At 41.5% G+C, this 22,144-nt stretch overlaps 1 protein-coding gene across 1 annotated transcript in view; it reads left to right on the top strand.

Moving 5' to 3' along the window:
• Positions 1–22,144, top strand: part of ITPR2 (inositol 1,4,5-trisphosphate receptor type 2) — a 238,969-nt gene that overhangs the window by 163,914 nt on the left and 52,911 nt on the right. The window contains exons 41-43 of the mRNA XM_019471985.1: positions 1,171–1,281; positions 6,113–6,208; positions 7,476–7,595. Of these exons, the coding sequence (XP_019327530.1) occupies positions 1,171–1,281; positions 6,113–6,208; positions 7,476–7,595 (327 nt within the window). The remainder of the gene's footprint in view (positions 1–1,170; positions 1,282–6,112; positions 6,209–7,475; positions 7,596–22,144) is intronic.

Genomic DNA, 22,144 nt, shown 5'->3' with positions numbered 1-22,144 from the left:
ATTAATGCTACTTCATTAACATGCACAAATGAAGTGCAAAGTGCTTCTATTGCCATTGCTGGTAATCAACAGCCTTTACTTAATACTTTAAAAACAAACAAACAAAAATCCTTTAGTGGGCTAAATTTAAACAGTGATATTTGATTCACTAATGGATGGGAAAAACATCTGTAAAAAAAGAATAATTACAGGACTGGAGATGAAAAAAACCCAAAACCTATGTTTCAAAGTAACTTGTTCTCCAGCAAGTTTACTTGAGTAACACCGATAATGGAAGGGAATGATTAGTTACACTTAATTACTTAGACCTACCTGCTGGGAAGTCACTCAGGATTTGAGTTATGCTTGTTTACACCAACGCAAGTCTGATTCAGTGTATTTCAGAGGCAAATGCTCCACACTCTCATTTTCATTTTTTCCCCTCTCTCTGTCTTTCTGGAAAACTTTTCCTATCCTATTGTCCTATAAACCTGTTAGAAAAAAATACCATAGGCTTGTATAACTGACACTTATTTACAAGGCTTAGAAGGTCTGGAACTCCCGCTGTAAAAGCATTTGGGAAGTACCATTGGTCATAATTACAGTTTTGAATTCCACGTCCAGAAATGTCCTTCTGTGCAGGACATGTCCAGATGCATGTAGAAAACCTTAATCTTTGCAAACAATTCATGCTATAACAGCGATATTAATGCTGGTTGCTGAATGCAAATTAAGAATTTGAGTGTGCAAATTTGATTGTGCCTACATTCAAGCATGTCTTTTATATCTCTGCATGTGTGTTCAGCTGGATCTGGCAGTGCTCCTGCGGGCTGCTGCCTCTAACTTGTACCACTTGGTGCCAAATCCTGCATGATTGACTGCAAGCATATTTTAGCTTGCACCACCTCTTTTCCAGTTGTGTACTTCACTACTAGCAGCGTTGGGGTTAGTTCTGTACAACACAAGTCTCCCCCAGCACCTCTTGTGGCACGTTTTCCGGCTGCTTTGCTTTGGCTCGGAGGTTCATTGCTGTTACAAGGTCTTTCAAGTTCTGGGTCCTTGTTTTGGAAATTCGCTGATGTGCATATTCTCTCTCTCCCTCCCTCCTCCCATCCCGTCTCCATCTTTTCCCCCCTCCTTCCCTCCCTCTCCCCCGTCCCCCTGACTCCCTTCTCTTCTCTTATTTTGCAGACTTGCATAGCCACCCATGAATCTAATGGGATTGATATTATAATTGCACTCATCTTAAATGACATAAACCCTCTTGGCAAATACTGCATGGACTTGGTGCTTCAGCTAAAGGTACAGTAAATGTAAATTTGTTTATTTAAATTTGAGTAATAATAGAAGACATACCTATTGAAGAGCTTTAGGCAACCTGACATTTACTTAATCTTACCTTAGCATAATATACTCAGCAGCCTTTGAAAACGAACGTTGCAAATGAATACAGCTCAGCCTCTGAATCCTTATCAGGCCCTCTACCACAGGCCTTTTGACCCAGTGTTGTGTTTGGGAGTATGCCCTCAGCTTCTTTTAAAAAAATCCTATCAAACAGACACGATATAGCTAGCATGAAGAGTCTATATTGTGGGCATAAAATCTCACGGGATTGATAAATAGCAACACTGTACAAACAGGTAACAAGTCAGGCATTCTCTGTTTATACTGAACTCTTTAAAAAATTACTTGAGAAGATGTGAAAAAAGAATAATATATCAGATGACTTGTAATGTCAAATAAAGTTGAAAACAATGTTAAAGTAAATTGTATTTTATTTCCCTTCTCACTGTTCTCTGAGGGGGAGGACAAAGTGTAGAGTGGGAGGGCTTGTGATTTTGTTTTCTATTCTCTGGAGAGCTGGATAGGCTTGTAGATAAGTTTCCTTGGTCTGTGTGCCATTGCATGCAGAGGGGAGCTCTGCAGCTATAGTGTGTGCCAAGTGGGGTAGAACTTGTCCAGGAGGAGCCTGGGGTTATTGCCTTTTCTTGCCTTCCGAATGAAGGATTTCCATTGCAGATGGCCTATTTCCTCCCCAAAACCAGCAAATACTTTGTGGTAGCTGCATTGCATCATATTGGCAACATTACGGATGTCTAATAAAGTAATTAATATAGCTATATATCACGTACAACGAAACATTGAATCAACAGTGCTTTACACATGATTTTAATAACTGTAATTACATTTTTGAATGGCACTGTAATTCAGCCCCCCCTTAAGCAAAACACTTAAGCAGACATTTAACTTTGAACATGCAGACAGTTCTTTTGAAGTCCAAATTTCAGTCCCTGTAAAGACCTACCTGCCATTTTTATCACGAAGCTGGCAAATGTTTGTAGAACATCTTTTCTATGTAATAACCAAAAATGGAGTTTAGTGACATTGCTGCAAGGGCCAGTTTGGCCCTGTTCATAGGAGACTATATATGCCTTACTCTTACTTAAATAGCAAAAACTGTGATGAATGATACCAAAGGTTCAAACTGTGGAAATGATTCTGATTCTACAGAATCATAGAGTCGTTTGGGTTAGAAGGGACATGTCGAGGTCATCTTGTCCAACCCCCCTGCTCAAGCAAGGTCAGCCAGAGCAGGTTGCCCAGGACTGTGTCCAGTTGAATATCCCCACAGATGGAGACTCCACGACCTGTCTGGGCAACCTATTCCAGTGTTTGATCACTCTCACAGTAAAAAAGTGTTTTCTTGTGTTTAGATGGAATTTCATGTGTGTTTTAATTTGTGTCCATTGCCTCTTGTTCTCTCACTGGGCACTTCTGAGAGGAGTCTGGCTCCCTCTTCTTCATTCCCTCCCATCAGGTATTTATACACATTGATAAGATCCCCCTTCTCCAGGCTGAACAGTCCCAGCTCTCAGCCGCTCCTTAAACGAAAAATGCTCCATTCCCTTAATCATCTTTGTGACTTTTTGCTGGACTCATTCCAGTAAGTCCATATCTTTCTCGTACTGGGGAGCCCAGAACTGGGCACAGTGCTGGGCCAGATGTGATGTCAAGAATTAGATCCAAATTAAGAAGTTACTGGTTTTTACTTTGAGTGGCAACGCATCCAAATAACAGCATGGAGTTTACCAGGTAATGTTTAACATTGACAATCTGTCAGTGTTCATAGGCAACTCTGAAGTTGCAAATGCATAAATTTTGCAGTGAAAATACAGAATACAAAGTATATAGGCCCACACACTTACACATATAAACAAGCTCAGACGCTGCTTTCAGGGAACATTATATGTTGAACTCATACCCCCCAAGCAAAGCAAAGGCAATGCAGAATTATATTTTCCCATGCCATCTTTATTTAGCTTGTTTTGCACATAGTTTGTGATGTGGTATTTAATTACATCTTCATGGATTATATTTTCCAGTGGACTCCCGAATCATTTAGCGAGCAGGGTAGACAGTGTTCGTGGAGTGCACAGATGGCCAATGTTCTGTTCTGCTTCTTGTTATTTTGAGTATGACCCCCTGGCCTTCCTTACTGACTAGTATTTAAGCCCTGGCACACAGTATGACCTCAATATCTGCCACCCTGTATAGCGGCAGGATAAAGAGACATCAGTCTAAGGGTAGAGAGAGTCTAATACGAGTATCTTTTTGGCTTTCCCGTAGCACCTTACTCTGCTGTATCTAGTTGCTTCATACATTAATTTATTTTTCCAAAATTCTTAGGAGGAGATGAGATGGGAACCCAGGTAAAGAGAAATGAAGGCCAGAAGTACTTTGGGCTGTCCTGTTTGTAGCACCTGGGAACTGATTTTTCACAGTACTAATGTGTTATCTTCCAAGTAATGGACCTCTTTTCTTCATTGATATCTGGGAATGGAAATCAGATCCTAGGGTCTCAAAGCATGCAGAAAATGAAGAACAAGTAGTCAAATGAGCATCTCCACGTCAGGTGCAAGTGATCAGAGAGAAAAAAAACTGGAGGATGTGCCTACCTGCTGTAATTCTAGGCTATGGCATGCCACTTTTGCTGAGTCAGTAGCAAGAAGCTGGCTGTTGATGACACAAAGTCCTACCCACCCTCTACCTTTCCTCATTGCAGCAGGCTTCTCTCCATCCCCAGGGTTACCTGCACTGGGAAATGGCTTCAAAGTCCTCCTCACCCATGAGTGAGTAGACTGGTGCCTTCGTCCACTGTTTCCTCCCCTTCCTTCTCAAGCTACCTAGCAGCCTGTCTTGTTCCCTTCCCTCCTCCTCAGTTTGAGATCCTACCAATGCTACCACAGCTGACTTGGTCACCATTGTAAGGGAAACTGCAACAGAAAAAGAAGCATCCAGTTCTTCAGAGCAGCACCCTGTTAGGAGTCTTAATGAAAATGCTATCCTTTCCCTCCACCTGGTCTCATTCACTGCACACATTAAACTTCTGCAGTGTAAGTTGCAAGGTAAAGAGTCTGACTAGACCTTTCCAATGGATGGTCCTGATTTGATTTTGGAGCAAAAGGAAAGGGAACCTATGGAAAATTTCATATGGAGTCCCGTTCTCCTTCAGCCAGTCCCAGTCTGCTCTTTTCTTCTCATCTGTTGTTCTTTGTCCTTACCTTATTCTTGTGTTGGCAAGCCCAGGCTCCTCTCTCCTGGCTTCTCAACTCCCAGTCTCCTCTCCCATGAAGGTCCTAGTTCCCCTGTCATGTATAAATCCTCATTCTACTAATCTAAGCCTCCTTCCATCTGCCCCTTCCTTCTGTGGCTGACTTCTCATGCTACAGTCCTCCAGCTGGAGATGTTCAAACCTCAGCTTGATGCAGCCCTGAGCAACCTGCTCTGAGCAGGGGGTGGGACTGCTGAAAAATCAGTCCAGAGGAGAGCCTCAAAGGCGTGATTTTGTGATCCAGCCTGCCTGGTTTTGTGATTCTGTGCCCACCAAGAAGAAACTCCGTGGGCTTTTAGCTGTGAAACTAGCAAGTTTCTACAGTATAGTATTGAAATTGTAATTTAAAAATTGCTGATGAGTTGGACAAATTTGGCTGGGTTTCCCAGGGGACTACAACTTGCATGATGGTGTTATCTTGGCCTCTAGCGCTCCAGATTTTCAGCTCTGCTATCAAAACTTGGAGAAACAAAGGCTGCTTAAAACAGAAGTTGCTTGAACATGCAGAAAAGAATATATTTCTTTTTGCCTCAGTCCCAAAAGCAGCTGAGCCCTTTTCCTCCAAAATTGCCCATACTAATTGTCTGAGGCACACCCTCGCTGTGAGAAGTTTCAGTTTGAATTGCTGATATCTGGCAATAAGCAGCTGAGAACGAGGTTGTATGATGGTTCAGAGTTTTACTGGCCCCTACCTGGATCATGGGACTGTGTTCTACTTCCAAGTATTCACACAGCTCGGTCTGTGATGGGGGTTGATGAGGGGATGCTGTGGCAGGTGAACCAAGGCAACGACGCTCTGCCAGAAAGCAGTCAAACTCCAAAACCATTCTTCCTCTCCTGTTCACAATAACTGATTTAACTGGAATTAAGACAGGTCTCCGAAGTTTAAGGCACTACTGGGTTACTGCTACTAAAGCTCATGCTATTTAATCCTTGGGACAGGTCTCGGTGAAAAGCAGCCAGTTGACAAAGTAAAGAATACCTTTATACGTTCCCCCAGGAATATTTGGTAGTGAAACAAAATTCCAGGAATGTATGAAAACAGTTTATTTTATAGCCTTTCAAATAATAACCAGTCAGACTTCATAAAAACCAAAGGGGAAGGAAACCTGCCTGAATGATGAAGCCTTTCGTGTAATACACTTTGTAATTACCTCTGTTGAGTATTATTTTAACAGAAAGCCATGGCAAAAATTGCTAGGTGGGCAATAAGAAAAGGAAATGGGATTTCATTTCTTGTGCACAGTATAGAACAAGGCTCTGTATTTAAGTCGAATATTTTTCAATATTTAAAACACTTCTTCCAATATAGCATGCAGGGTTAGTTAGCCGTACAGTATGCTGACATTAAAATGGGAGAAAAACCCTATTAAATATGTCAGTAAAATAAAAGATGCGAGTAGTTTGAAATCTTATCTGCTAAAAAAGTGGTCCTCGTAATCTCAATTAAAACAAATGCAAGGGTCGTTAATCCATGAAATAGATTTTTAAATTTGCATTAACTTGGTTTTGTATCTCTAGAACAATGCCTCCAAGCTTTTGCTGGCTATTATGGAAAGCAGGCACGACAGTGAGAATGCGGAAAGAATCCTTTTCAACATGAGACCAAGGGAACTGGTGAGAAAACTTCTGAATATTCATAAATCTTTTGGCTGAAAAAAAATCTGTCATTAAAACATTTTTAAAATGATCTGCATCTAAGCTGAAAAGTGTTGGCAGCATATAGTGACACAATGTATCAGGATAGTACTAATTCACAAAAAGTACTTTAAAAGGATCAAGCATGCATGATTTCAGTCTTTACGACTTCATTATTTTTATCTGTTCCAAGCACTTTTCTGTAATTGTTTCCTAACTAGATTATCATACTCTGGTAGATTGTCTTCAAGTACATTTTGTCAGGGGCTGGGAAATCAAGCTTGTACAGTTTGTGAAACAGTGCTAACAGAAGTGTGTGTGTAGACGTATAATATATATATTATATGTATGTATGTTGTATGTTATATATATATGTCTCATGAGCAAACAGACAGAGTTACAAGCAGCTGTTGCTGTATTTTGGAATAACCGTGATACTTGTGTAGGTCTCCAGGAACTTGAAATAGATTGTAAGTCTGCAGAAATTGTTTCCAAGCCAGTTGACCATGTTTTCATGACTGAAAAACCTGTTTTGTGGGGAGATCTGTGGGCATCAGCCTCTGCACTTGGGCAGAGCTCGGTGGCCTGCTGGTTTTGGGAACCTCTGCACTTGGGCAGAGCTCGGTGGCCCGCTGGTTTTGGGGAGTCATTGCCATGGTGGCATGTCAGCACGATGAGACCGTCCCTAGGGTACAACTGCAGGATCAGGCCCTGCGTGGGGAATGTAGGATTTCCCCCACATTGGTCCTGTAAGAGGCTTTTGAATATTTCGGAATTACCCCAGCACCCTGCCCAGATCTGTATCTTCCTTTTCTTTTTGGTTTAGTGGTTTTTTTCTGTTAAACTGTGTGGAGAATGCTGAGTGACGTTGCAGCCAGCTCTAGCCAGAGAGAGATCATGGCTGCACTCTTTAAGTGCCGCAAGACTTTACCTGTGGTATCTGTAGATCTGTCTTTAAAAGCATTTGTGAAAATACGTGTTCAGAAAGGCCCAGCGTCCCTGTTCCTTTCTCATGGTTGCAGAAGTTTTGCTGATGAGAAATGTAGCAGTTTGGAGCTTCATAAATACTTCAAGCTTGTCTTTATTCAGAAAGTGTTTCTCAGACTGCTCGCTCTTCCTGCAGGACTGCGGGGCACCCATCCAGGCTTGCGCTGAACAAAGCAAGCATGTTCAAACACAGTGTTCGGTGCTTTTTCCCCGAGAATGACAGTTATTTCATCTCTCCTTGGTTGGGTTTGTGTTACAGGTGGATGTGATGAAGAATGCATACAACCAAGGCCTCGAATGTGACCATGAGGAGGAGAATGGAGATGATGGCATCTCCCCAAAAGATGTTGGCCATAATATCTATATTTTGGCACATCAGGTATGTCTTATTTGTTGTGTGACTGCTTCCAGAAAAGCGTTACGTGGTTAAACTCCACACAAAACCAGTCTGATCAAAAAGGGGAGTTTTCCCTTCTTGTGATTTCTGGCTCATGTTTGTATGCAACGTGACTTTTATCTGGAAAGTTGCTGAGAGCAGGACAAGTAAGCAGTCTCACTGTATGAGTAGGCACTCTACGGGATTTGATAGGCTCTATTTGTGTGAAATAACAATGTAGAGCAAAGCAATTAAGGTCCAGTTAGCTTTGTCTTCTTTTAACGTTAACGGCACATTTATATCAATCAAATCATAAATCACGTTATCATTATTGGTGTATTTTAAACAGTAGCTTCAGTTGTGATACCAAGTGAACTTGAATTGAGAAGATTCCTATTATTTTAGATATATTAACTAGTCAATAAGAATAGCCTTATTAGGCTATATAATAGCCAAGGGCCTTTTTACTGTACTCTCCTTTCGAATTATGTTGTAGTGCCCTCAGGCTTTTTCTGATCACTTTTTCTTCTTTACTGGTAAAGGTAGAATGTACACTGGCAGTTTTTATTTAATGGGATATTAATTCTTCAGAGTAGTTGGTATCAAAAATAGTTTATCTTTCAATTATGTTAAGAGTATTGAAAAGATGTTTTAAATTAAAAAAGTAAAGACCACGTATTTCTTGATTATATCATAAATGATAGCATTTGGTATTTCATAAAAGGGCCAAATTCTTAAAAAATGTTTTTACTAAGTAAGAAGAAATAAACAGATGGGGATAGGGAGTGTTCTACATTCATTATGCTTATTAAGTGTTGTTAGGGCTTGAATACTAAATGGAAAAAGAAAAGAAAGCGATCTATAGTTACACTAGTATTATGCAATGTTTCTTTCAAGCAAGGAATGCAAAAACAGTTACTGAGTTATGCTCGTGTGCTTGCAGCACATTTAAATAAGTAACTCTTATTATGTTGTTACGGTTGCCCATGTTCTACTCTTGTGCTATATGTAGGACTGTACCTAAGATACCATTCAAAAATGATAGAATTTCTAGAAAACATCTGTAGCTCCTTACCTTGTGTGACTATTTACTCCTTGTATGAACGCTTATAATGAAAATTTCAATGCCTGCCAAATCGAAATGTTGGTATTTTATGTCTTCTGCGTACAGTTTGTGTTAAGTGACTTAACAGGGTTTGTGACAATGGAAAATAAGTTTTGGGGAGTAAAATATAGGCTTAAAACTATATATGAAGTAACTGCTGGGGTCATTTTACAAAAGAGGTCACTACCAAGGGTACACTAGCTAGCTGAGGTGTAGATTAAGCTCTGTCCCTAGATACATATTCAGGGTGCTGGGGATGTGCATGATGCCACTCCACAGCTATTCCAAATGCCTGATCTGTAGTTGGCATTATGGTTGCATAAGGCTGGATATTTTTACAGCAATTTACTGAGCTCTTTCCTGTTCTGTAGAATTAAATGGCATGATTGGCTCTGTATGCTGTAAAAATATCCACCTTTTAAAAAAATGACTCTTTTCCTCTTCTTGCATTTCTGTGACACAGTACATGTGCCTGCTTACAATAGCTTTGCACCCATGTCAAGCCCCATATCAAAACAAAGCAATGGAAGGGCAGGCAATCTGGGGCCTTTCTCTCTCCTCCGCTAATGAAAAGCTATGATTCTTGGCACAGGACTGCTGATCGTTGACCCCAAACTCTTTCCATGTGTGCCCTTTCACTCTCCCTGGGATGGGCAGGATAGGAGCGTGGTCCCTCCTCAGTAAGGCCGTTGTTGCCAGGTTCCTTTGCTGGCTCCACTCTCGAAACACCCTCTTACGCTTTGCTATGCTGAAGTGGCTTTTTGGTGGCTGGGCCTTCCACTCGGCTTAGCTGACCTGATTTACATAATATTTCTTTGCTGTGCTTCTTACAGTTTCACAGTTCATCTGACTTAATTTTTTCTACAACCAGTGTGGCTCTTCAGTCACTTTCCTGACACTTGCTTGTGACCACTTGCTCTAGTTACAGCTTTTTGGTCCCTCTGTAATAGCAGAATAAAGACCAAGAGTTCCTCTTTTTGCTGTTACAGCCCTCAAACACAGACAGTTTATTTTGGGGAGCTCAGACTTTCAGTTTTTGTCGTTGCACTCTTCATGGCGATGGTGGGTTCTGCATTTTGCCACCACTACATCCTTCCTTGCCCTTCCTGTGGTTGATTTTACCAGAAGCAAAAGGCATTCTTGTAAAAGTTTGACCCACAGTGCATAGAAAGTTATAAATATGTCACAAGCAAGGCTGAGATTTCTGTTACTAAATCTCCTTTACAGCCTCCCAACCCCTACCCCAAATGCATATGCAGGCACAGGTATGCAAGTACATGTGCACATGCGTACATCTCACACACACACACACACACACAGAGGTGTGTGGGCACAGCAGCCTAGGACATGATGGTAAGAGGCTGACTGTTAAATATGCCATGTCATGACAGTTATCACGTCTCTTCCACGTGTTTCTCTGTCCTCTCTTTTCTTTCCTTTATTTCTTCATCCTCCTGCAGCCTGCCACGTGCTATAGCTGTGCTGCTTCCCCTGCACTGACTCCAGGCTGTCTGGACGCTGCTGCTCCCCACTTTTCCCGTTCGACGTATTATGAGCAGAGAGGAGAAGGGAGCACCACCGAGAGAAAGCAGAACTGACTTATCCATGAGGAACTACCCTGAGCTGCACCCCCGCTCTGCAGCCTGGCTTTGGGGTAGGGGCTCCCTCCAGACACAGCTCTTCTACAGCTGCTTGTGGAGGAGTGACACAAACTGGTGCTTGAGGTCACATCCTGGAAAAATAAGCCTATTATTGCTAGATAGAGAGCATTCACAATTCTCTTGAAAATCCGTGGACAAGATTCTGTTTTCTTTGTCTTGTTCAAATGTCATGCTCAGAGCCAAGCCTTGAACTTGACATTGCTAATTTCTTACTGTTGTCTCGGGTGAATGCCAGTGGCGTGTTATGGATAGTTCCATCAGCTCTTACACCTCTTCTTTTCCAGCCCCAGTCAGAAGAAATTGGTGTGGTATTTTTATTGCCGTCCTTTTAAAAGATCCTGTTAAAGCAGGCTATACTTTGTTTTGCAAAGTTAGTAAGGCTGTCCACAAAGAGACTTCATCTTGATGTGATGTCTCTGTAGAGATTGCAAAAGCTTTTGACAGAGTAGCACAAAAAAGTTTAATACTTACTCACCTCTTACGTGCAGAAGCATTAGTGTAGGAGAATAAAGTTTTTAAATACCTACCCAAAAAAAAGAAATCATAAAAGGCTAAAGGAATCCTCTGGCTTTTCAGGTGACTGCTTCAGCTTGCTACCTGTTAGTTATAACAAAGTATTTCAGTGGTCTGTAAACTAAAAAAAAGCTTTCTTGGAGCTGGTAGTATTTCTGTGAGGTTCATGACCCCTTAACATTTACTATGAAGTAAGCTAAGGCACTGGTTATAACCACAGGCTCCTATTGTTTGCATGCATGTATGTATGTGCTTCTGTTAACAGAAAATACTTTGGAGTGTTTCTCTGTGTGTTTCTCTGTGTTTTTCAGCTAGATGCAAACTGTCTAAATCAGGCGTGAAGCCCCAGCTAATGCACTGTACCTTTCAGCAGGGGCTTTATTCATGAGGCTCAGAAGAACGTGAAATAACTACGTAGCTTCTAGTCAGCTTGCAGCATGGGAAGAATGCACTTTCATCTGCTTGTAGAGCTGTGTAGACATGTCCTTGATCTAGAAGGATGTGAGTGGGTAGGGAGTAGGGAAGCAAATTGTAATACTGTAACAAAACTTTCAAATTTTCAATGCCTTGTGACCTCCTCTGACTGGTTCCCAAAGCTGTTGCAGGAATATAGGGGTACTCACCTAGTGTGTCACCCCTCTCATGATGCGTGTTCTGAGGCTCTCAGACAAGCAAAATGTTTACTCAAATGCTCAATTTTAAGCATATGTTTAAATGCCTTGCTGAAGAGGGAACGTAGGTCTTGGAATTCCACAATACCTTTGTAACCTCCAAGTAAATAGAAGAGGTTTTTATTCGGTTAAGCTAAAAATTTATTTAAATCCCAACGGAGTACCAAAACTACTTATATAATTTCCTGGTGGCACCAAGGCTTAATGAAAAGCCATTTCCTCCACCCCATAAGGTTAGAAGAAATTAACACTGCTTGACATCAGTGCAGGTGTACAGCATAAACGAACATGAGCTTGAACCAGGCTATCTTCTGATAGACTAACACAGTTGGAAGTGTTCTTCCATTGATATGTTCTTAAAATAAACCAAGGGAAAAGAGGCAGGATTTGCTGTGAATTGTAAGGTTCTTGCTGCAGGTACTACTAAGCATACTGTAGCAATTGGGCATCATGAGTAAGTCATACTACTTCCTCTCTGGTGCTAATTTTAAATTGACTGAGCAAAATAAGTCATTCAGCCTTATATATTTGTTAATATATTAAATATATTAATAGCAGAATCAAAATTTATTTATCAAACTTGGCAAGCTTTATCAAACTAATGTCTTACTGCCATGTTTACTTCATGCAGTATATTGCATATTAGTGTATACACATGAAGAATATTTTCTAACTAGGCAACTAAAATGGTAATAATTGATGGCATGGATTTATAGTTTGGGAGTAGTGGTGCACTACAGGCTATTTTTTAAAAGTTACTATTTTTGACATTGGAAATAGGACTGGTTTGATAATGAGATTTGGATATGATGCATTCATTAAGGTGAAACTAAAGTCAGTTTTTAAAAAATTAGCTATGCAAATATGTAAAATTCTAAGAAGCACAAAGCCTTTTGTTTCTGTGGGTTTCTGTTTAGCGTGTCATTTTATATCTTTCATCAGGTTTGAGTACAGCAAGGGCAGGGACCAGCTTTATTTTCCACATGAATGCTGTGCCTAGAACCGGATGGTTCTGGGATTCTTATATACTACAGCAGAACAAATAAATGACATTAGTAATAGTCGTTTCAGAAATATTTAAAGAATTAATCTTTCTTTTTGTAGGATTTTGGAACAGTTAAAAGCTTTGGTTAATTTTGTATTCCTCCTCTCTTAAAGTAGGTAGTATTACCCGGTGTTACAGGTAAAGACACCAAGCCAGAAGCAGGTGTAGACAGCAAGTCATTAGCTGTCATGGGAAGCCAATACAGCTTGGTTGATCGCCAGTGCTTTGCTTTAACTGCTACATTGGGTTTCCTCTTATGCTCACTCGATCCCTTTACTTTACTAATGAGGCAAATTGGCATTTATCGGGTAGTACAGTTGAGAAGTGCATAATCACTGAGCACATTAGTACTCCAAGAGTCTTTTAAAGAGATCATGCAAATGTATATTTTTCAGATCAACTTTCCTGTGCTGCTAATATTATGGATTGTTAAGGCAAGAAGAGCTTTCATAAGATAACGGATACAAATGTGTGCATGTGTGTGAGGGAGGTATTGTAAGACTTAAGGTTTTTTTGTGGGTAGTTATTTTTGGTGTGGTAGCTTGGAGCAGCTGCTGGCTTTCCTCCACTTGGCTGTATTTTAACGTTTAGACAGATAAACTTAGACCTTGGTCCTCCTTTTCCCTTGTGTTTGTGTGTGCGTGCATAAAATAAAATACCTTTATTAAAACATATCCTATAAAGTAAATGTGAATTCTCGTACCCATCCATTTGTCTTGACCCGCATGTAATTCAAGTCAGGACAAAGAATTCCATGGCAAGACCTTGCTTAAAATGATAGGAGCAGATTTTCTGTGGTTTAATGTATGGAAAACACGAGAAGTAATGCTGTGAATGCGTGCCTCCAAATGTGAGATAGGATCGCTGCATGTAACTTTTCCTTTAGTATGAGAATCCAAAGCTTTCTGAACTGGCTGGGTTGTCCCAGGCAGACAAAACAGTATTCTGTGTGAAGTAAGTGTGACTGTGGTCGGGGTAAATTTGGGGTCAAATTTGACTGTTTAAAAAGAATTGATGAAGGCAGAAATTAATTACTTAATACTGTGCATTGACAAGCACCTTCTAAAAGACACAGCAAAGAAACACCTGGAAGGCTATTTAGGATAGGGAACAGGTGGAACCAGTTACAACCCCCAGTAGTCTGCAGCGGGCATTAACTGGCTGAAGTGATAACATCATGGTTATACCATGGAAAAGAGACAAGCAGAAACCAAGTGGAAAAGTCTTGCAAGAACACCTTCACCCTTGATGATGGTGTTACCATTACTGGCCTGTAACATTTGCCTAAAAGAGATCTCCCCATCCTTGTGGGAGCTGTGAGTTCCCAGAGCATTTTGCTCTAAAAGATAGGCTTATCCTCATCCAGTTGGGAAGCAGGTTTCAGCTCCAGCAAGGATCCTCCAGAAGAGCTGAGATCTATGGACCACACTGGTTAAGTGAATTTTTAAGCTTGCTGACCTCTTTCTGCCCATCCTCTGCCTCACGTAGATACTTCGCTCAAAAACAGAGCTGTGGCCCATTAGTCCCATAAGTGTCTGTCTTTATAAAACATTAGGTTGTGCCTAGGTTCTACTGGCAAAGATTTTGAGTTGATTCTGTTCTGTGAACGAAATGGCTTGGTTCATTTGAATTTTTATACGTTTGACTGGTATACTCTAAAAAAGTGGTGGTTTTAGTGTATGAGAATAGGATTTTGGAAAAAAGACCCGAATACAAAAAGGTCGGAGGTTGTCTGCTGTAAATGGATGTACTATACCAGAATCACTGGTTATACTGAGTGAAAATATAGATCAGTCACATTTTGTGTAGCAGTGACCATTTTAAAATTTTGCAGCTGATGTGAGCAAGCAGCAATTGGCAGGTGGTGTTGGAGGTTGTCTTCTCAAGCACCTGATGGCAAATGGAGAAACATACTTGTCCTGGTTTTGGCTGGGATAGAGTTAATTTTCTTCCTAGAGGCTGGTACAGTGCTGTGTTTTGGATTTAGGGTGAGAACAATGTTGATAACACACCGATGTTTAGTTGTTGCTGAGCAGTGCTTACACTAGTCAAGGACTTTTCAGCTTCCCATGCTCTACCGACTGAGAAGGCTGGAGGTGCACAAGAAGCTGGGAGGGGGCACAGCCAGGACAGCTGACCCAAACTGGCCAAAGGGACATTCCATACCATGTGATGTCATGCTCAGTATATAAACTGGGGGAAAGCTGGCCGGGGGGGCCGCTGCTTGGGGACTGGCTGGGCATCGGTCAGCGGGTGGTGAGCAATTGCGTTGTGCATCACTTGCTTTGTATATTATTATTATTATAATTATAATTATTATATTATATTTCAATTTTTAAACTCTCTTTATCTCAACCCATGAGTTTTCTCACTTTTACTCTTCTGATTCTCTCCCCCATCCCACTGGGGGGGGGGGGGGGGGGGGGGGGCGGTTGTGGGGGCCCCGTTGGTGGCTGAGGTTAAACCATGACAATACTATCAATACTTAAATAAACAGGACTGCCTTTTAGGCCAGAAGATGATCAAATCTATTCTTTAGGATAAACCTGTCTTTCAGGGTGAATAGCTGTGAATTTGTGCAATAAGGATGCTCCCTTTCTGCAGGACAGGTAGAATTTTTCGAGCTAAAGGATGTATTTTTTTGCAAGGCTTTGCTGAGGTTTGCATTTTTTGGGTTGGGGTTTTTTTTTGTTTCTCTCTCCTTAACAGAGAAAAGCTCTTGCTGGTAGCAGTGCCAAAACAAAGGGCTAATGGGGACCAGTCCCAGGAACCGTGACTGTCAGGGGACTTGTATCCTTGGCTGCCAGACCTGAAACTTCTCATAGAACTTTTATGCTCCACATGTTGTTTTGTAGTTATCATCCTGATGAGACAGGCTATGGCATCAAAATGACACCGGCTAATTAAATGTCAGCAGAATCAGAAGCTGTTGCAAGGCTTTTACACTTAGATTGCCAAGATTGAAACAGAAGCCAATGACGCACATCACCCTCCTTGCGGCTCATTAGGATGGTATATAACTCTACCTTCAGCCAGCTACAGTATAGAGAGACAGTATGGAGACTGCCACAGGGGCTTGACATTAATGAGCACCTGAAAGATTAAACAAATGTCTGTGGCTGCTGTTAGGTCTCAGGTTAAAACCTTGGCAGCTTGTCCTTCGATGTTTTCTTTTTCTCCCCTTCTCTGTGGAAGCATTCACCTCAGAATCCTGTCGTGACTTTGATAGGGATCTACATGGGGACCTCTGTTTTCCCTCTGGTGTCCTGTTGACTTAGGCTGCTAAGAGCTGCTAGGATTCAGGCTAGAGCTATTTACTGTTGGCTGGCCACAAAGGTTTTAGCTTATTTTCATTTTTTTAGTTCTACTTCTCTAGAGTAAGATCAAGTGTCTATTACACATGTGTGTGTGTTTTATTATATGTAATATTAATGAGGGATATATCTTGGTTGGCTGTGGTGACTGTGCATTTCACTAGTGCACAGGTGGCCTTAATATTTCTGCTTTGTGGGTTTCTTCTATCTTTAATTTCTGTAATCCTGTGTCCTTGTGTTTTGTGGTTTACAAGATTTTTTTGTCATTGGGAAATAATGTTGTATTGGTGTCAGGGCCCAAATGTTACACCAGAAGAAATATCTTTTCTTTGTCAAATGTCTGCATTGTGCAATCTTCACATTAGTCTGTGGTTTTACTCCAAAAATTGGCTGTGGGACAATGACATACTGTTTAAGACATTCTCTGCTCTCAGGCTCTATTTGCAGTCCTGTATTAGTAATAAACATGCTACCTTTTTATTGCTATCTGAAGCAGCACAGGCTGGGGAGAAGGACTTCAGTTCTCCTTTGGTTCTCCATCACCAGCAGGGCAGTTACGTAGCTTCCCGCTTTAAGAATGGGTCTTCATTTAGCCATATCCTCAGCTGGTCTACATGGGAATGCCTCCACTGCAAGTAGGCAAGCAATACTAATTTATACCAGTAGAGAACTTGACCTGTTTCCCTCAAACCATACTCTTACCCTAGAGCTCCCTGATTGCATTTGGCGTGCAGTCTTCATTAAGAGTGATGATATATGGGCGAAAAAGAGGACGGCTTGGCTTAAAGCTTTTCAATTGAAATTGCATGGAGGAGCGTTAAGTAGAATTAAAAGTCATTTTACTTGTAAACTGAGTAAACTCAATCCAGAAGCCATCGAGAGACAATAAATGTGGAACCACACAGTGCCATCTTTACAAAGTCACTCTTCAAAGTAGACTGCACTTTCAGTTGCCCTCCTCTGCAGTGTGTACATATTTGTCTGCTCACAGATGTATGTAATGTAGCTACTTACTTCATTCAGATTGCAGCAAACTCTTATTAAGGAAGGTGAATTACACAAAGTGTTGAATTGTAATAGTCTACTGTAGGTGAAGGTTTGCTCTGCAGGCAGAGCTGGGGCTTTTCCACTAGAGGTGACCTTCAAATGAACCAAAGTGCTCTTTTTCTTCTATCTAAAGCACAACTAAAACATTTTACTCTAAGCTAGGAGGAACTTGCTTTGTTTGTTTGTTTTGAGGGGAAGTGAGAGTAACCTTGGAAATATCATGAAAGTGAAGTCTGGTCTTACTTAATATTATCAGAGCAGTTCTAATAGGCCTCTGATATCTGCACTGTGAAATCCTACACTTTAATTAAAAACGGGGGGGGGAAAGTCTTCTCTAACAAAGACATACTTTTTTATCCCTCTCAATTGTTCAGTAGTCATTGAAGTAATTACAGGTTAACAAAAATAAAGAGCATTGATCGGAATGTCAAAATATGTCTGTTCCTCACAGTTGCTCAATTTTAACTCTCATCTCCTCTGAAGTCATAATTTAGTTAGGTATCTCAGTCATCATAGAGTTTCCCAGAACAGACAGGATCTGAATTTGTAGTCTACAAATAGGCAGAGCTACCTCAGTTGCCATCCTCTTTATTTCACTTTTTTAACACAGCCCAGAAAACTGAAAATGAGGTCCACCTTGCACTTTTTCTGAGGCAGCTTTAAGAGTTACTGATTAAAAGTGTCCAGCTGTGAAACTTAGTTTTAACAGCTGATTATGCTTTTCTACACCAAAAGTGAGGTGATCAGTTACTTATGACCACCAGTAGTTTCACAGGAGTAAAACACCTTCAGACCTGCACACGGATAAGCAGCTAATCAACCTGGGGTTAAAGAAATGACTTCTCTGCTGTTATGTATGGGCAAGGATTTTCAGAATTTCTTTTATGAATGATGATCTGTGGTAGCCTTAAATGAATTTGGTCTTTCCAGACTTTTCTTTCTATGAGTCTGTCCGCAGAGCACCATTTAGCTGCTAGTTGGTTGGGTAAAGCAGCATTATTTGTGAATGTCTGATGAGGAGAGAGATGAAATTTTTACCCTTTTGCTCTCCCACCGGGAACTGTTACTTCATAGGTGCCAGGTGAAAGTGCTCTCCTGAGGACAGTAGCCATAATACAGAGTTGGAAAGAGCAACTCACCATTTTACTTTCTCTTCTCTCTGTTCCTATGCCCTAAATGATTTTTTTAAAAAGATATTTTGCTCTGCTAACTGGAGGTTGAGGCAAACATTCAACAGTATGATTAAAAAAGCTGGAAAATCTCACCACTGTAATTATTTGAAGGGAGACATCTCTCTGTTCCTGTCCATCCCCACACTTGGTAACTGCCCTGTTTTGTACCCCACAAAGTATATACATCAGACCCCTGCAGAGATTAGGAAATGCACGTCTTTTGTGAATTTGACAGATTGCAGCTTCAGCTGTTTACTTGCTACTTTAGTCTCGTATGTTTTTGACCCTGAATGACCAAGTTATGGTTTTCTGTGTGTTGTGGAAATACCTGTTGAAGAGGTGGGATGCTAACAGGATTGGCTGTGAACAGACTTTTTACTTTGCTATTGCTGTAACAACTAAGAGGACCACATAATGGCCATACTCAAGTGCTTGAGTCATGGAGCTGAGCCATGATACCAAGCTGCAGCTGAGGACTTAAGCCTCTTTAATGTGCTTCACTGAAGATTGGTAGATGGCTTATCCTAGCCTCTACAAGTGCAGTGTATGTACAGTGGCCGTCTTCCAAGCCATACCTGCATGTAGCAGAGCTGGTGGTTATATCATAGATTGGGTTGGTGAACTGCATGCAGCTTAAGGGGTCACAGTGTGCAAAAGACACCATGGCACTATACTGCAAATGTATGAAAACACAAGGAGTGAGCCAGCGATGCAAGTCTCACGCTTGAGGTCAGAGACTGAGCTGGTTTCTGTGTAGTTTGGGTAGACCCTGGAGAAGAGGATGAGCCCATTCTGGAAGTATCAACCCATGAGTTACTTTCTGCTCCACTCTTGATGCCGGAGGAAGGGAGGTTGACTGCCAGTCAACGTCTTCTAGTCTTGTGGCTTACAGAAGGAAATGTGTCCATACTTAAGACTTTAAGACTTAAAACTGTGGTTCCCGTCACCACATTGCCCCCAAAATAAGAGTCATAAGCAGTTCCTTCTTTTGTTTGTGCTAGCCTTCCTTTTCTTTAGAAGCCACATATTAGACAGCAGTAGATAGCTATTTTGCAGAGAATCACTGTTCTGAATAAGAGAAACCCAGAAAGTAAAGTGCTTGATAGCGAAAGGATTTTGAGAGTTCCTGAAAAGGATATGCCATTCACAGCTCTCTTATCTCAGGTTTATGTATATATTTTGTATGTATATGAAGTGCTGGTGGCTTCTAAAGGTGAACAGTTCTCTTGCTGTTTGGATTTGGGATCCGTACACTTGCTGGTCTGTTGCTGGTTTTGGTCTTTCTCAGACTGGGTCTATACAATGTCAGTGAGGTGAGCATGCCAGTAAGGTCTTATTTTGGGTGCAATGTTTTATCTGCCATTCATAGAAGTTGCATGTGGCTGGATCTTCTTCCTTGTTATGCTGTGAAGAAGGCTAGTTGCAGTAACTCTGCTCTCTTTTTCTTCCTTTTCGATTGAACTTTCTTGTTATCTTCCCATAATCATGTCTGACACTTCCATCATCTTCTTATGTTCTTCCATCCTGTACTCTCCAAAATTTTGCTTACAGTAATCATAGGAGGCAGTCTACAAGTACAGTTGTGTCATCCTGTTGGAACACTGGCTTGCGTACCGCTGTCCACATCCTATGTTCAGTACGGTCAGTGTACACCGAAAAACAAATGTGACCAATGTATGCATTGAGCCGGTTTGGCTCATGTAGGCACAGCTGCCCATGACAGTTTACAAGTAGCCCGCAGAGATGTTTCACACCCACCCCCCTAAAATTAATTTTGTTATGTTGCAACACATTTTATCGGACCTGAACTTTCCCCACACAGACACTTTATTTTTTTGCAAGTAAGCTTTGCCTGCGAAAGAAATTACAAAGAAGACAAATGGAAATAAAGCTCGTTGAAATATTAGCAAGTTATTTTGTCTTCTGCTGGCTTTCATCAGGGATAAAAGAACAGCAAAACCACAGCAAAAACAGCAATAAAATTACTATGGGGGCTGCAAACATAATAGTGATGGAGTTCACTTAACTGTGGTGGTTTCTCTTATGTGATAATGTCGAGGTGTTTTACTTCTCCCTTCCCTGTGAGGTAGATCGCTATTATCCACAATTTGTAGTGTGCACCACGTGGAGGCTGGGGGGGAGAGGTAGTGTCTCAGAGGTTACACGAGGCCATGGAAGACCCAGCAACAGAATCCAGTGTCTGGACCACCCAGGGCCCTGCTCATGTACCACAAGCCATCAGGGGAAGATTAACTCTAAACCCTTTTGGTTGCTCTGTACAGTATAATCATCTAAATGAAATCAATGAATACTTGATTTGAGAGTCTCCCATTGCTCCATCCCTGCTGTTCCTAATGTTTGTTAACGGATTGCTTTGTGGTAGAGTGCAAAGGTGCCGCTCTATAAAACTGTAATGACTTCTGGAAAGGAAGTTGCCCTGTGTATTACAGAAAGCACCATTCAGTTTTGATTGGAACATGGGGAGTTGAGAAGTTGTTACAGCCAGTTGGAATAAAAATTTCTGCTCAGTTATGGTTAAGATGACATTTCCTTTTTTCTTGCTTGCTCTCTTTCCTTGTTTACCAATGGAATAGGAGTGTTCTCATTTGCCCTAGGCGGGGAGCTGGCATGTAGTAAGGTCCTGGCACACTGAGGAAGAGGATCTCATTTTATGTCTCCTGTCCTCTTCTGTCTCTCACCCATCCTGTTTGCTACTCCCTTGACGTTCTCTTTGCTGTTGTTTCTCAGTCCTTGGGGTTTTTCTTGTCAGTCCACAGGCAGCTTTTTTTTATCCTTTCTTGCTCTCTAAGCAGAAAATGAAGTGTTCAGTGAGATGACTGGGGTTTCCCCTTGTGGGGGGGTTTGGTGGTGCCAGATCTCATACTGCCTGGCTCCAGGAGCCAAGGGACTGAAGGGGAAAAAAGAGGAAGAGCTGTAAATGAGCCCCAGCTGCATGAGTCTGCACAGCAAGGTGAAACTAATCTGAACAGATGCAATTATTCTGCTGTTGCTGCAAGTTACATTTTGTCTCATTTCTCCCTGGTGAAAGACCAGTGGCCTTTGGGCTGGCAACCCACGCTGCAGGGTAGAGATGAAGATAATTTACAGCAGATATATCAGATGTCATGCACTGGACATCAGGTCTGTACAAACAGCTCTTGCCTCACTTTCCCCAAGGTCTGTAGTTCATGAACTTCCAGGACTGTGTAGTGGCCTCCCTCTGCCCTGACACGCTAGACAGGGCTGACTGGCACACCAGAGGGTTGGCTAGTGAGCTGCAGCTGGGGCATGGGGTAAGGGCAGAGAGGGCACTGTGCAGTGCTATAGCTTGCAAGTGCACCACATATCCAGTTCCCTCCCCAAAACGAGCCCCAGTCCCCAGCATGCTTCTAACTGCTGCCTAATCCAGTGCCCTTCCCTTGTCAGGTGTGCCTGTGTGCCAGGTATCTCCCCCATCAGATAACAGCCTTACTGCTGCCTTACAACTGCGAGAAGAAACTCGAGAGAATTGGTGACAATGATAATAATTTTTTAAATAATTTTGTTTCTGTTTTTTTAGATGTTTGTAATACTTCTTAATAGTAATAGTGTAAACATAAAGTGTTTCAAGGCACAGAAACTATTTGTGTCTTTATTTGTGCTTCTCGGCCAGTTATCCAGAGCTTATAGTAATACTCCATATGCCTTTTGTAGAAAATCAGTTTAACATGTTTGATAATTTGCCAGTGAACTGACTCTTCCATGAAAACCCTGGTTGCTTACAGGACACTAAGCCTCACCCATTTAGATCCCATTATACCATTCTAGTCAGAAAAAGTCACCTTTACTGCCCAGGTTAGTCAGTCTCAAAATGCTAGAGGGTGGAATAGAATCATAGAAACATAGAATAGTTTGGGTTGGAAGGGACCTTTAAAGGTCATCTAGTCCAACCCCTCTGCCTTGGGCAGGGACATCTTCAGCTAGACCAGGTTGCTCAGAGCCCCGTCCAACCTGACCTTGAAGGTTTCCAGGGATGGGGCATCCA

Source organism: Aptenodytes forsteri, unplaced genomic scaffold (assembly GCF_000699145.1).
Source record: "Aptenodytes forsteri isolate BGI_AS27 unplaced genomic scaffold, ASM69914v1 Scaffold241, whole genome shotgun sequence".
Lineage (NCBI taxonomy): Eukaryota > Metazoa > Chordata > Aves > Sphenisciformes > Spheniscidae > Aptenodytes > Aptenodytes forsteri.
The sequence above is the reverse complement of the archived record's forward strand: the minus strand, read 5'-3'. Positions and strand labels throughout refer to the sequence as shown.